The 13,773-nt window shown below is 33.8% G+C and overlaps 2 protein-coding genes across 5 annotated transcripts; one reads left to right on the top strand and one right to left on the bottom strand.

Annotated features, from left to right (window-relative positions):
- Window positions 1-3,529: 3,529 nt before the first annotated feature.
- LOC132606986 (uncharacterized) lies at window positions 3,530-5,523 on the top strand. Its single transcript, XM_060320767.1, has 2 exons — window positions 3,530-3,768; window positions 5,078-5,523. Exons 1-2 carry the CDS (start codon window positions 3,658-3,660, stop codon window positions 5,303-5,305), a joined length of 339 nt encoding a protein of 112 aa, XP_060176750.1. The 5' UTR covers window positions 3,530-3,657; the 3' UTR covers window positions 5,306-5,523.
- A 170-nt stretch (window positions 5,524-5,693) lies between these two features.
- On the bottom strand, window positions 5,694-13,332 carry LOC132606984 (uncharacterized). Of its 4 annotated transcripts, none has more exons than XM_060320766.1 (11): window positions 13,030-13,332; window positions 11,369-11,535; window positions 10,970-11,151; window positions 10,250-10,870; window positions 10,088-10,165; window positions 8,011-8,329; window positions 7,708-7,907; window positions 7,013-7,089; window positions 6,645-6,746; window positions 6,270-6,436; window positions 5,694-5,917 (listed from the first exon to the last, which is right to left on the bottom strand). In XM_060320766.1, the coding sequence occupies exons 2-11, from the start codon at window positions 11,532-11,534 to the stop codon at window positions 5,913-5,915; spliced, it is 1,917 nt and encodes a 638-aa protein (XP_060176749.1). In that variant the 5' UTR covers window position 11,535; window positions 13,030-13,332; the 3' UTR covers window positions 5,694-5,912. The 4 variants fall into 4 exon arrangements, with proteins under 4 accessions (XP_060176749.1, XP_060176746.1, XP_060176747.1 ...); XM_060320763.1 differs by having other exon boundaries at window positions 6,250-6,436; window positions 13,030-13,325; XM_060320764.1 differs by lacking the exon at window positions 13,030-13,332 and adding an exon at window positions 12,767-12,994 and having other exon boundaries at window positions 6,250-6,436.
- Window positions 13,333-13,773: the final 441 nt, after the last annotated feature.

Genomic DNA, 13,773 nt, shown 5'->3' with positions numbered 1-13,773 from the left:
TTTCTGTAATCTTAAACAATCACGGTAATTGTATCCCCTTAACAACTGATAATGAGCCTTCTTTTCTAGTCAACTCTAATGTGACTCATCACAATAATTACTATTTGAAATTCCCCTATTATGAACAATTTGTTATTTTACCTTAATATATTTCTACTATTATAGAAGCACCAGTTTGAAAGCAGGATCGTCGACATTATTCCAAGGGCAATTTCGGAATTATATGATTTTCGTGCCTTCAGAATATTGTATTTGGCGCTTTATTAGGTGTACTTTTATCATTTTTGGACATAAAAACCAACCATATTTTGTTTTCAACCTTTTTGTCCAATGAAAATGCTGCACCGCACTTCAACTTCCTGTGCTGTTTGGCCCATCTGCTTTTCTTATTTCCACGGCTCTTTGGCTCCTTACATTTTCTTCAACACCAGTGGACCCACCTCATTATTTTGGATAGACAAATTCCATTTCTCTTTACTGTGTATTACTACTATTAATATGCTTATTAATTACTCTGTTAATATATATTACTTCTATTAGCTTGTTCATTTTAGTGGCAGATCAATTTATTTTTATTTAAGTCATTCAATTTTTCATCTGAATTCCTTCAAATTTTAATTACGTACTCCATTAATACTCATATTTTATTTACAAAACATTTTATAGATGAAATAGGGAACTCAAAGACTCTGATTGTTGTTTGTTCTTATACTAATGTTAATAATATTTATCCACTATTAATTTTACGTTTAATGAAATGATTTATTACCATACAAAAATATAACTTTTCAAAGCGTTTCAAATACTCTGAAACAAAAAAAATATACTATAACATAAATTATTGAATCCGTGCTTCCAAAACTTTTAGCTTTTCACACGTGATTTTCATGAAAAATTGTAAAATATGTAGAATTTTTTTTTATTGCATAGGGATAAAATTATATATTGGGTCCGTGCTGGCACGGGATCCAGTATCTAGTTTTAAATTATATAGACCAATAAATATATACTTACCTTTTTCCTCTTTTATTGTTTTTTCCCTGTCATTTTTCAATTAGCTTATCAAATAACCTTTTATAATGGTATTAATATTAGTTGTGAACAACATTTAATTAAGAATAAGAGGTAAGTGAATTAATGTTATATAAAAAATCTACGATTATGATAAAAAAAAAAAATTGAGGAAATATGAGAGGACTTATGTTACCATTAAGGGTTGTGTTGGAATGAATCGCTTGTGCGAGGCGATCGAAAATTCAATGTGAGTACCACGGTGGAAACTATAAAAAAATAAAAAATAAAATAAAAAAAACATTGGAGGACTTATGTTACTATGTTAACTTCTTGACAATTTGGCAAGAACTCTGTTTGTATAAACCTACAAAAAGATGCGCAATGTTTTTTATTTAGATTTGCTTTTCTATTATATATTTTTATGCGTAACTTTATTATACATTTGTTTATAATTTCTTTTTATTTGCATGTTTCACATTATATATCTGTTTTTTTTTTTGTTCTAAAAAAAAGTTGATCTTATAAGTTTATCGTTTCTATAGTGACTAAATTAAAAAATATATATGTCTAACCGCTCGAAGCGCGATCAAGTTAACTAATTAGTTATATTAATACACGTACAACTATATAAGGTACTAACATTTTAACTAAAGACTCCTAAATCAAATATGGTATCTTTCTCAACGAAAATTTCGTACTATAAATAAAGACTCCTAAATTTAATGTGAGTTATTTTTGCACGAAAATTTCTATTTTTTCTTCAGTTTTGATATGTTACATAATTTCAACAAGGAAATATTTAATACACAAAATGTAGTAGATTTTAAAGTTTTAAATATTAGACAAATATTAAATGACAATTTTGTCTATTGTAGAGTCTTTTAGTGAAGGGCAGAAAGTTCAATCAACATTTCTAAGGCCCTTCATGCTTTTAATATAATATAAATATAGATAATTTAGCCAAATCCGAGTGCACGAATTGACTCTTTTGTATTTGTGTCGTGTTTTATTTGTTTGGCATACTAGGCAACGGCACTAGGGTGTTTCCATTTACTGATAAATAAAACACGATTAAGAAGATACAATCTAAAAGAAAATTAATTTTAAATTGGCTCTAGGTTAGCGATTGAACCAGCTATAATGAAAGGTGTTATTAGATATCAAGGTAACGAAAAATATTACTATAATCAATCGCTGTCTAAAGAATGTAATGAAATATAAAACTCGAGAGTAACTATACTAAAATACGATTAAAAGAAAATTAATTGGAATTGACTCTATCATAGTGATTAAACAAACTACAATAAAGGTGTTATTAGATTTTAAGTTAGCGAAAATGAAGAGAGAGAAAGAAAGAAAAAAGGTTAGAGAAAATGATAATTTAACTTTAACCTGTTCTGTTACAAAATTAACTTCATACAACAGTAAACTTATCGATAAAAAAATATATATTAATCAACCGCTTAAGTTGAGAATTGAATTCAAATGCAATTGAGTTACAAGAATTATTAGTCTAAATTAAAACTAAAATTCGAGTGTGCTGATATGAAACAGAAATTTTAGACCCAACCAAGTAAATCAACAATAAAATAAAAAAATTCTTACTAAATTGAACATCACTAATAATTTGAACTCTTAAACTAAAAATAGCGCATAAACTATGCTCAATTTACACTATAATTAAACTATTTAATTACATTGAATAGAAAAATATAAAAAAAAAAATTTATTTCAGAAAGTGGTTCATATATATCCTCATCGTTAACAAGTGGTGCATATTTGCCTTTTTATTAATAGAGGTCTATTTACCGAATTAAAAGGAAAAATATTCACCATTTGCATAACAACAAGTGTATGTATGAGCAATTTTTTTAACGAGGATATATTCTTTTTAAGTCGCAAAATTGAGTGATATAACTGCCCCTTTTCCCTTCAATATAAACCGTTAAATTTTAAGGAAACATGTGTCATTCGTCTAAATGAATAGGAAATGTAACAAGTGCACCCGGATTCGTAATTTAGAATTCGACACATGTACCTGATCCTATTTAAATGGCATGCCTCTCCAAGAAAATTACTTCCTCTGTCTCAATTTAATGTTTCATTTACTAGGCACAACGTTTAAAAATTAAAAAGAGATTTTTTAAATTTTATGATTTTATATTTAAAATGTGTATAATGTATTGAATTTTCCTTTGAATCCTGTGGTCATAATCTCGTCAAGTAGGATGTTTGAATTGTCAACTTATTAAATATAGAAAAAAGATTCTTTTTGGGACAAATCAAAAAAGAAAGTAAGACACTTGCTAGCTTTTGCCCATAGATTTTGGATCGTGTTTTGAAAATTTATCTTCAAAATTTATTTGGCTGTCAAAATTTAATCAGATTTTGAAAATCTATCTTCAAAATATTTTCAAGTTTCAAAAATCAAAACCAAAGATAAAAAGAGACAGGCCCGTGCCCCATGATGGGTACCACACAGAGTACAAAGAGTGATGAGAAAATTAGCAAGTTGCAACACATGATTATTGTAATTTCGGATTCTCGAAATTACTATCTATAAATAGAAAATCTTCACAGCCTGTTTGGAAAGGAAACACTCTTTTCTCTACTACTACTTCTTCATACAGAAAAAACTAAATCATGCCTTGCTTTAATATTTCAACAAACGTGAATTTGGATGGAGTAGACACTTCTGCTTTCTTCTCTGAAGCCACCAAAGCTGTTGCTTCCATCATCGGAAAACCTGAGAACGTACGTATATCTCCATATATATTTTCTCTTATTCATATGAATTATTATTATGGTTGCTAAGGAGTTGTCTGTAGACTGATAAAAGAATTAACATTTTTAACTTGATGATTCAATTACTGAGATTTTTGCGTAAGCTAAAGTAACATATGTATTTTTGAAGTTACGGGTGCAAAATCTATTATTGGTTGAAATTTTAATGATCTTCAACATATATGTTTATGTTCCTTATAGAAATATTAAATTTTGGTCTTTATCGACAACTGAATTTTTTAATATCAAGTTGTAAAGATGATAGGAGAGCGTTGTTGAAAATGGTTCACACTTTTCTTATCCAAAACATACCTGAGTTTGGTGAAGCATCTAAAGTCTAGAGTTAATTTCTTGTTAGAAAAGACTGCAACTTTTGGATCCAAACTTTGACCTATTTACCACAATGAATGCCCACAGAGGGTGTGGGTTGTGTGGGATCCCAGCAACTATAAATGGTGTGTAATTTTATTAATATTACTTAAACAAAAAAATAATATTTTGGTCCTCTCTTATTATCTCCAACTGTATGATCCTCGTCAGTCAACGGATATGTAACGACATGTTAATCAAGTGCCTGATATGATTAAGGAATGTGCACCATACTTTAGACATAGAATATTAAACAAAGTAAAGGATTTTCCACGATCGCAAGGGTTCTTTTTTTATTGCAACCTCTAGGTCTACTTCTTGGACTTAGGCTACTTCGTGCCTTACACAAATAAGATAGAGGATTGATATCAAGTGTATCATATTCCGTCCAAGAATCTATTGATCTTGTTTCCTTGACTACCACATGCATGCTAACCTTCCACTGACTGACATAAAGCCTTAGAAAAGAATTCTCCCAGTACAATGCATACACACACACACACATAATGCAAGAAATGAGAAAAGCTAAACTCTCCGGGATATTGTACACAGAGATTCTACCACAATTCATTTGATTTACTATTCCGAATCAATTATTTGTACTTAAATATTCTGAAGCAACATCAAATTGTCATTCTATTTTCTTTATGCTTTCAAGGTGTTCCCAAATATTTAGACTCTCAACAAACAAAATCGAAAAGAAAATAAGAAACTTAGAGTTATATTCGTTTTCTTTCTTAATTTCATCAAGAGTTATATTCTGAAGCAACATCAAATTGACATTCTATCTTCTTAATCCTTTCAAGGCGTTCCCGGACATTAAGACTTTTAACCAACAAAATAAAAAAGAAAACAAGAAACTCAGAGTAATATATTTTTTGTTTTAAATTTTATCTGTGTGCTTTCGCAGTTCGTGATGGTTGTACTGAAAGGATCAGTGGACATATCATTTGGAGGGAACATGGAACCAGCTGCATATGCTGAGATTGTATCCATGGGTGGCATCAACTCGGATGTCAAGAGGAGACTTATTGCTACTCTAGGCACCATTTGCCAGAACCAATTCTCCATTCCCAGAACGCGATTCTTTCTCAAGGTCTATGATACCACAATGGCTACCAAATTCTCCAAACTCTGATTTTCTCAAAACAATATCACTGTCATGCTCATTCTCCTTTTGTTTGCAAAGCGTGATATACTGTTATTAATGAATAGCAATCCACCCTTTCCCTTGCTTTTAGACTTTTGGTTTTAATTTTTCCAAATAATCTTGAGGCTTCTTTGTGATGATTTTAGCCAAAAAATGTGTAAGAAAAGACAAGTTATTGAATATCACTAAATGGTTTTCCTTGGCAAGAGCATAATGTTGTAGAGATTTACAAAGGTTTCTCAAAGAGTGAAGTTTATATGCAAAAGATGGCTTAGCAGCACCATTACAAAAGATGGCTCAGCAACACCATTACTTAACTGCACTATCATTGTTCTACAGGGTTTGCCATTTTTGGTACTAATCCAGAAGATGCCAATGTCCAGAACGTGATTTTAGGCTTCAAAAAACATAAGTAACACTACTCACAATTGCAAATCGCAAATATAAACTTACTCATCCAACAAAGGATGCCTAAGAAGATGCAGCTTCTGTACTCCGAAAGCAGTCTTCCGATAAAACTATAGCTGAGCAGAAACACCTTTTCCCTATTCCCTTCAAGTTGGGTGTCTGCCAACCTTGACCCTCCTTATAACATTCAATCTGAAATCGTGGTTGGAGAGTTAGCTAGTAGGAGCAACATGTGTACGTAATGGAAACTAAGCATCATGAAAAACAATTAAAATAAGGGCAAAGGGTTAAATTTGCCCCTGAACTATGCGACATGGAATAGATTTGCTCTCCGATAATAGTTGGGGTCAAATAAGTCCTCGCCCTTACTAAAATAGGCTAAATTTGCTCTTATTTTCAAATGGTGGAAGCTTAGCACCCGGTGATGCCACGTGATGCGCAATTAGGGATTAATTTTTTTTTTAAAAAAAAAAAAAAGGAAATTTGAACCTTTCCATAGTTCAGGGTCAAATAATGATTCGTACCACGTCTGTAATTTCCTCACCAGATTGAACCCCTCCAATGACATAAATGGACTCCTGTAGAACAACAGCCGCTGAATACCCTCTCGAGTGCTTCATTGGCTCCCCAACCATCCATGTTGCAACACGGGGATCATATATCTCAGTGCTCGGAACCATTGTAGACCCATCATACCCACCAACTGCGTATCTGCATAGCAGTTGTGAAGCTAAAAGTAAATAACAAGAGGATATTCATCCCAAACGGGAGAGACCACAAATAATGCATAGCACCAGGTCCCTGCCCCTCAAACCGGAAAAAAAAGGGTGACTTCAGGAGGATGCACCTCCCGCTCCTTTTGGAGGCAATTACAATAGTAGCTACGTATTCAAAAAGCACGAAAATGATAACAACGTACAATTTCCCATCCAATGCAGCCAATGCATGGCATCCTCTGCTCGTACTCATACTCTTAATTTTTGTCCAGGAATGCTCTCTAGGATCAAATCTTTCAGCGGTCCTACGGTAAAATTAAATTAGAGACGAGATAAGAGAACAGATACAAAAAAAAAAATGCCCTTACACATGGGTTTTTGCAGAATTTCTTTGGCTAAAATTCGAATAGTCAGCATTATGAGAGCAACAGAATGGAAAATCAAGCAAGTCTCCTATTTGGGGAATATATTAATAATTATAGAAGTGATTGGAGACATGAGGGACAATGTCCAGTATCAGTCAAACATACAGTTCAAAGAAGGCACCAAGAAAAAGGAAATTCAAACTTACGCCAGGTAATTGCTTCCATCATATCCACCAACAGCATATAATGCACCATTGAGTTCGGCTGCAGCAAGAGAAAATCGCTGCAAATACACACGCATGGAAGATAAAGTTGTGTTTCTGTAAGACAGAAATAACAGTAGAAGCAAGTAAATGGAAACATATATGAGGTACTACTTAAGAACAATAATGCAAAAGCAAGATAAATGAAGGTTCTGATGTTTAGACAAGGACAAGGCAAAGGAAACAACATACTGTCTGAGCTACCAAGCACTGACAAGAATTCACTTGGCTATTGGAGTAAAATCATTGCTAATCAATCTATGTAACTTCAGTTTGCAATATTTTACCTATGCTTCCTTTCCACCGTAGGTTTCCTCACTATTAACTATAATAAGAGGCTAACATGGCTTGACCAAAGAGGTAACACACAATGATTTCAATAAGAAAATGAAGCTCATGTACAAGATGATCCCATATTGACTTGCCACAATTTTTAAAAGTGAAAATAAATTCTTGAGCAATACGCATCAGCATGTTAGTTGGAAATTTGACTTTGACCTGAAATAAGCTTTCTCACCGCAATTACTTAGAATTCGGCCATCTAAGCACACAAGTTTCAAACTTTTCATATTGTAGTATGTTGTTGCTGAAACAAATAATTACTGGTACATGCAAATACAAGGAGCATTGAAATTAACCTTCTGCCACATGGACCTTGTTGTAATCCAACGGCCTACTTCAGGATCATACATCTCGACCTCTGAAAAGCAGTCAACCCCATTTCCACCACCAATTGCAAAAATTTTGTCCTTCAAAGTAGCACCAGCTAAAGTCCCCTTTTTCTTATTCAAGGAAGGACGTCGGGTCCACTCGTTATCTGCTGGACTATATGATTCAACTTTACAAAAGCAGCATAGCATCAGCATTAGCAACTTAAGACACTAGAGAGAGTGGCAAACAAAGGAGCAATGAGTTCCAGGGGCTAAAACTATAAGATGTACCTGTGTCGTACCACAAGCTTCCAGTTCCACCACCAAATACATAAAGCTCTCCACACAGTTTTGCAACTGAGGCATATGATCGAACTGAACTCATTGGCTTAAGAGACTTTTGCACATCATTTGAAAGTGAGTATGACTCCAAGGTAGATAACCACGATACCCCATCATATCCTCCGACAAGGAAGATTGACTCAGGATCCAGCTCTACTTGATCAACTGACTCAAATACTGTTTCATCAGCCAATTGAAATGATGGATTTGAGGACTCAGGCATCATATATCTATATTTTAACTGCTTAATCTCTTCTTCTGCATCGGCCTGAAATGTAAGGCAGATAATAGTCAGGATTCAGGAGTGCATTTCTAAACTGCACCTTATCTAAACAAGTGGTAACTGGTAAGTGCTCATGTACGAAGAGGACACGAATGCAGAATTTCATTGTTAGAACGCGTAGATACAGTAAACATGCAAATAACAGCCATCCTGGCATTTGCCATTTTAAGAACATCTAGTTGATATTTCCTTTTTTATGACCAATGGTGTTCAGACTCGCTTGCATGACTATTCCACTAGCTTTTTTACTGATATACTGGGCCTTAAAGCCCCAGTATCCACTCCATATAACATTTCTGGTCTTAGAGCCATTCTACAGAACTTATTTTTCACTGTGTTTGGCATCTTCTTATCATAACACTCCATTTTCTCTTTTGATAACCGAGAAATCCCCAACCGCCAGTTGGTTCACTGTTCGGACGATAATCAATCCGCCACTCTATCCTTCCACTAGTTCCACGATCCTATTTTAGTTTTATGTGCTATATCTTTATTTATCATACCATTCTCCTAGAAGACTGAGTCTATATCTAAATTGTTTGCATTTAAGCAAAACAATCCCATCTAAGTTTACCTGACCTCGTTTTTCTTACAGGGATAAACTTGAAGTACATACATTCTAACTTCTACTTATTCTTAATAATAATAAAATTTGGGATTATTTTATCCCGGGTTTGATTGAATTTTCGATTAGCTATACCACAATTCTGGTACTTTTTTATACCATTGTCAGTGTGGATAATCATCCCAGGATAAAACACGAAAATGACAAAGATACCCTTTTCAAGACTTTTCACCCAAAGTCCTTTAAAAAGTCCAAGGTTAAAATAGAAAATAAAAGTTTATCCCAACTTATCTAGTGTAAAACCAAACACATTTCATATTATACCCCACATATCCCAATTTTTGTCCTAAGAACCAAACATCTACCAATAAAGGTTTATCTGTAATCCCGTCATTATTTAATCCCTGTATTATAATCCTGGTATAACTTGTTCACCAACCAAACTACACCTTATTCTCTAGAAAGACTTTTTATAGTTCTAGCTTTTGCTTGACTTCCTCACTGTTTCGTCAATTAACATTATTTCATTTGAAACAAAGCAAGTGAATTCTCTTCCTTGTTTCACAGTTATCCTTTTTCGTAAGTATTGCAAATGCATCAGTCTTCAGCTAAGGGTCATCAACTACCATTCTCATACTAGTTACTAGTGAATTGTTTTCCTGATAAATGATAATAATCTTCTAACGACCTCTTACAGAAATCAGGTTAGCTTTTCCTTTTTTCTAAATGAAGTAAGTAACATCAAGTTAGCGTTTCTTAGATACATCACATTGAATCCTGAAGACCATTGGAAGTTATTGCTTATTCTGATTGTTTCATATACTTCGAAAGAGGAAACATACGACAAGATCCTTTTAAAACTCTTTTATTTTGTTTGAAAGATGACAGACTGATGACTTTTGACAGTCAAAAGTGGAAACATAAGTCCTTGGGTTGCCTACGGATTCCTGTGTTGTATCAAAATGTGTTGTCTGTTTATGCAACCTCCACCCTAATGCCAGCCCACCCCAAAAACATCAAAGGGGAAAAAAGAAGATGAAAAACTATGCTTTCTCTGTATTCACCCATTGTTCCAAGATGTTTAACATAGTGCATGTCTTCTGCGTCACCAATCACCAATAAAGACCAACAAAGAAGGAACAAAACAGATATAGCACTATAGCTAGGAGATTACATACCAGCTTCTGCTCCAAGCTGCACATCTTATGAGTTTGCTCTTCCCTAGAAGCTTTCAGTTCTTCTATTCCTTGAAGCAGCTGTAATCAAAATATCTAGTTGAAGTGAACGAAAATTCCATCAAAGGCGAAAAAGTCAGAAAACACTACAAGAAGATAAAGAACCTGAGCTATAATAGCAGGATAGACAGCCAAGTTAGATGAGCTTTCTTCATTCTTTTCCTCTCTCGGTATCTGTGCTTCCTGTAAAGTTTCTTCCCCAATCTTTACATCATTAATAGTGGCAGTCATCAGTGCAATAGTGCTTTCCTCTTCATGCCCATTTATAGAGGCCCCTGAGCATTCATCGTGTCGAGTGGCCAATTCTCTAAATTCCGTGTAGATAAGATCCTTATCATCTAATTCTGCTTGATTATCTAATGGCGCCTCCAGCTTCTGGTTACCGACACTAGAACAAAGAAAAATGTCTCCCTCACCAAAATCGCCATTCAAATCAAGTGAGTTGGTGAACTTTTCTTTCCAGTCTTCTGGCTCGGCACAGCCATTTTCTTCTCTATTGCCAATTGCTGGTAAACCTTGTATTATAGTTTTCCATTTTGCTGCATTCTGTGGCATGCAGCTGGTTGGAACAAATGCGCGAGATGAAAGCTTGGAGATCAATTTACCAGCTTGAACATGATCTAGCTCAAATAAGAAATGGTTCTCTTTGTAATAGTTATCCAGAATTATAGGTTTAAACAGATTTTCTGGTAGTGGTCGGCATTGCATGCGGACACGAATCTGAACCTTCATTTAAAGACAGGAAAACCGGTTGTCATTGTAATAGCTATACTTCTGTGCGCATAAAAAGCAAATAAACCCCATGAAGAAAGCATGACATAAAACCTGTGCAGGAAATAGTGTTCTTCCAGAACCGTCTGACGTCCAAGCATACGGATTGATATGCATTTCTCCAGAGCTTGCTGCTTCAAAGATGCCATGAAGCTCCCTATTGCTGTAGTTGAACAAAAACAGTGGCAGACCTGGATCTATGTTCTTCACATATGAATAATGTGGAGCAGGCAAACCTTAAAAAAGGAAAAGCAAAGAGCTTGAAGAAATAAGCAATTCAACAAAAGCACAAAAAAAAAAAAAAAGGAAGTGAAAAAGTCAATATAACAAAATCCAGCTTGCATGCGATGGCCAAAAGGACATCTAAAACTCCATATGTATGCCTTTATTCCCAACTTGTCCTAAAAAAAATTATTTCCCGAAGGGAAAGACATTAGTGCCCAAATAACTAACCAAATAGTTGTTTAAGTATACACTCCTTCATGGTATTATCCTTGCAACCAAATATGACACCACCGAGTTGTTTTTTCGTCAAATATCTAAATCCTCCGCTGTGTTTTGTCTGGAATGATGATGCAGAATCAGGTACAAAGGTTTGTGTTCTTCTCCCTGCCCCCATCCTGGAAAAATTAAATAACTTAATCATCATGACTATAAGTGAAAAATGAAATTCTATTACAACCAAGCTAACCAACAAAGTACAACACATTAACAGCCAAAAGACTGGATATGAACAAACATATTACTATTTGTGAGCAAAGTGAATGGCTGGCTAAGACTCAAGTCAAAATACTCAAGGCACAATTGTCCCTCTCATTTGAAAGTAAAGAGCAAAAAAAGGCCGGTTTTGGTTAATATACTTTGGTGCTTAGATGACAAATAACTCAGTTTTCCCAAGTCCATTGAACTCAAATGAATCCTAGCAAACATAGAAAATTGCTTGATGCCAATTATCTAATTGCATTTTGCATGCTGCACAGAATGTTTTTACAGGAAATATTGTGTTATACTTTTGTATTTAAAAACAAAAAGCGGCAGATGACAGAGGAATTTAAAAATTGCTTAAAATTTGTAATAAAATAGTTATACAAAATGTCACATAAATTTCGAAATAGTACAACAAGAAATAGCAAACCATTTGAAAAAAGAAAAAACAAAATCAGTAACAAAAATATAAACATATTTCTTCACTTGTCTAGTCATTTAGCTTATTTTGGTGTTCATAAGTGGAAGGTAAATTTCATTGGGATAGAGAATGACTACAACCTATATCTCACCCCTGTGTGTTTCCACATTTACCACCAAGTCAATGAGCTGGGACAAAAATTACGGGAGACCAGGGTTTAAATACCAACATAGACAAAAACACTAGGTGATTTTGTCATCGTACTAAGCCTTTGTTAGGAAGTGGAAAGTGGACTATGGGACAGGTCAAAAAATATTACTCCCTCTATGCCAATTTATGTGAAGGGGTTCAGCATAGAGGGCCAAAACACTTATTTAGGTATGGATTCTTCAAATATTTTAAAATAAAATTTAACATATCTGAAAACTAACCAGAAGTACTACAAAATCATTCAATATATTAAAAAAAAATAGAAAATTATAATCAAAGAAAAAAATGTTTAACTCCCCAAATAGTAACACCACACAAAAAATGGGACGAAGCGTGTTGGTGATTTTTTCTATTTGCCTAAGCTTAGTGATCCGAGTTACCAATACCTCTATGCTAATGAGAGGTGACAGGTACTAGAAATAATAGTTGAGCTGCATACAAATAAGCCTCTACACCACCATCATTATTATTATTATAATTTTTTTTTTTTTTTTGATAAACTGTGAAAAACTTACCGTAACAAACAAAACAAATACAAACTAAAGAGCACCCAACTCCCAGTACCACCTTCTAGGAAGAGTGCACAGGAGAGAAAGGCCTCAAGCAAAAACTCTTCACAATATTTTCCTGTTCGTTCACAGCAAACAATTTCACCGAAAAAAAAATGAAGGACTTAGAAACCCAACCCACTCGATGATCATACAAAATGTGAGTAAAAGTACGGTTAATGTAAAGAGACGGAGACATGTAAATGTAAAAGAAAAGAAAGCAATAGAACCTGGCAGCTATGGAATGAACTGTCAGTGAGGCACCCACAAAGCCAGCCTTATAAGTTTGGTAGAGAAACAAAAAGAAAAAAGCGCTAAAGTTTGTGGTAACTTCTATACTCTTCCAGTATTTGTTCAAAATACATTATAAAACTCTTTAACATACAAAAATTGTACTTGCTAAATTACATTTTTTAAACATGTTAAGTTTAATTTAAAAAAATAATAATTAAGGACTCAATGTCTGATTTTACAGCAAATTTTGAATGTTTTGACCATCATGCTCTGACTCTGACACGTTCGTCAGGTAGCTGAGAGAGTAATATTAAAATTTGTAGTTTTTGGATTGTTTCACGAAGAATGATAACTTCTTTTTAATTTTACTTTTAGGATATGTTCGGTATCAAAGAAAATGTTCTTTTATGAAAAATGGTCTCTTGGAAAAACTATTTTTCAGGAAAATAATTTTTCCCCATTTTACTCTTAGGATCTGTTCATATCAAGGAGAACGGTTTTTATGAAAAAAGTTGTGGAAAAAAATATATATAATCTAGACATAGTGGGGGTAGGGGTGTGGGGTGACGGGGACGGTGGTTACATAGGTCCTTCGGTTCAAAATAAATGTTCACTTAGCCAATTGCACATCCCTTCAAAAATTATTAAAAAAATATGTAATTTGACTAAATTATTCCTAATTAAATAGGTATTGAAATTTGGTCATTGAACACTTAATAAGGACAAATCTAAAAAAATAA

This window comes from Lycium barbarum, chromosome 8 (assembly GCF_019175385.1).
Source record: "Lycium barbarum isolate Lr01 chromosome 8, ASM1917538v2, whole genome shotgun sequence".
Taxonomy (NCBI): domain Eukaryota; kingdom Viridiplantae; phylum Streptophyta; class Magnoliopsida; order Solanales; family Solanaceae; genus Lycium; species Lycium barbarum.
This window is presented reverse-complemented; position numbering and strand designations above follow the sequence as displayed.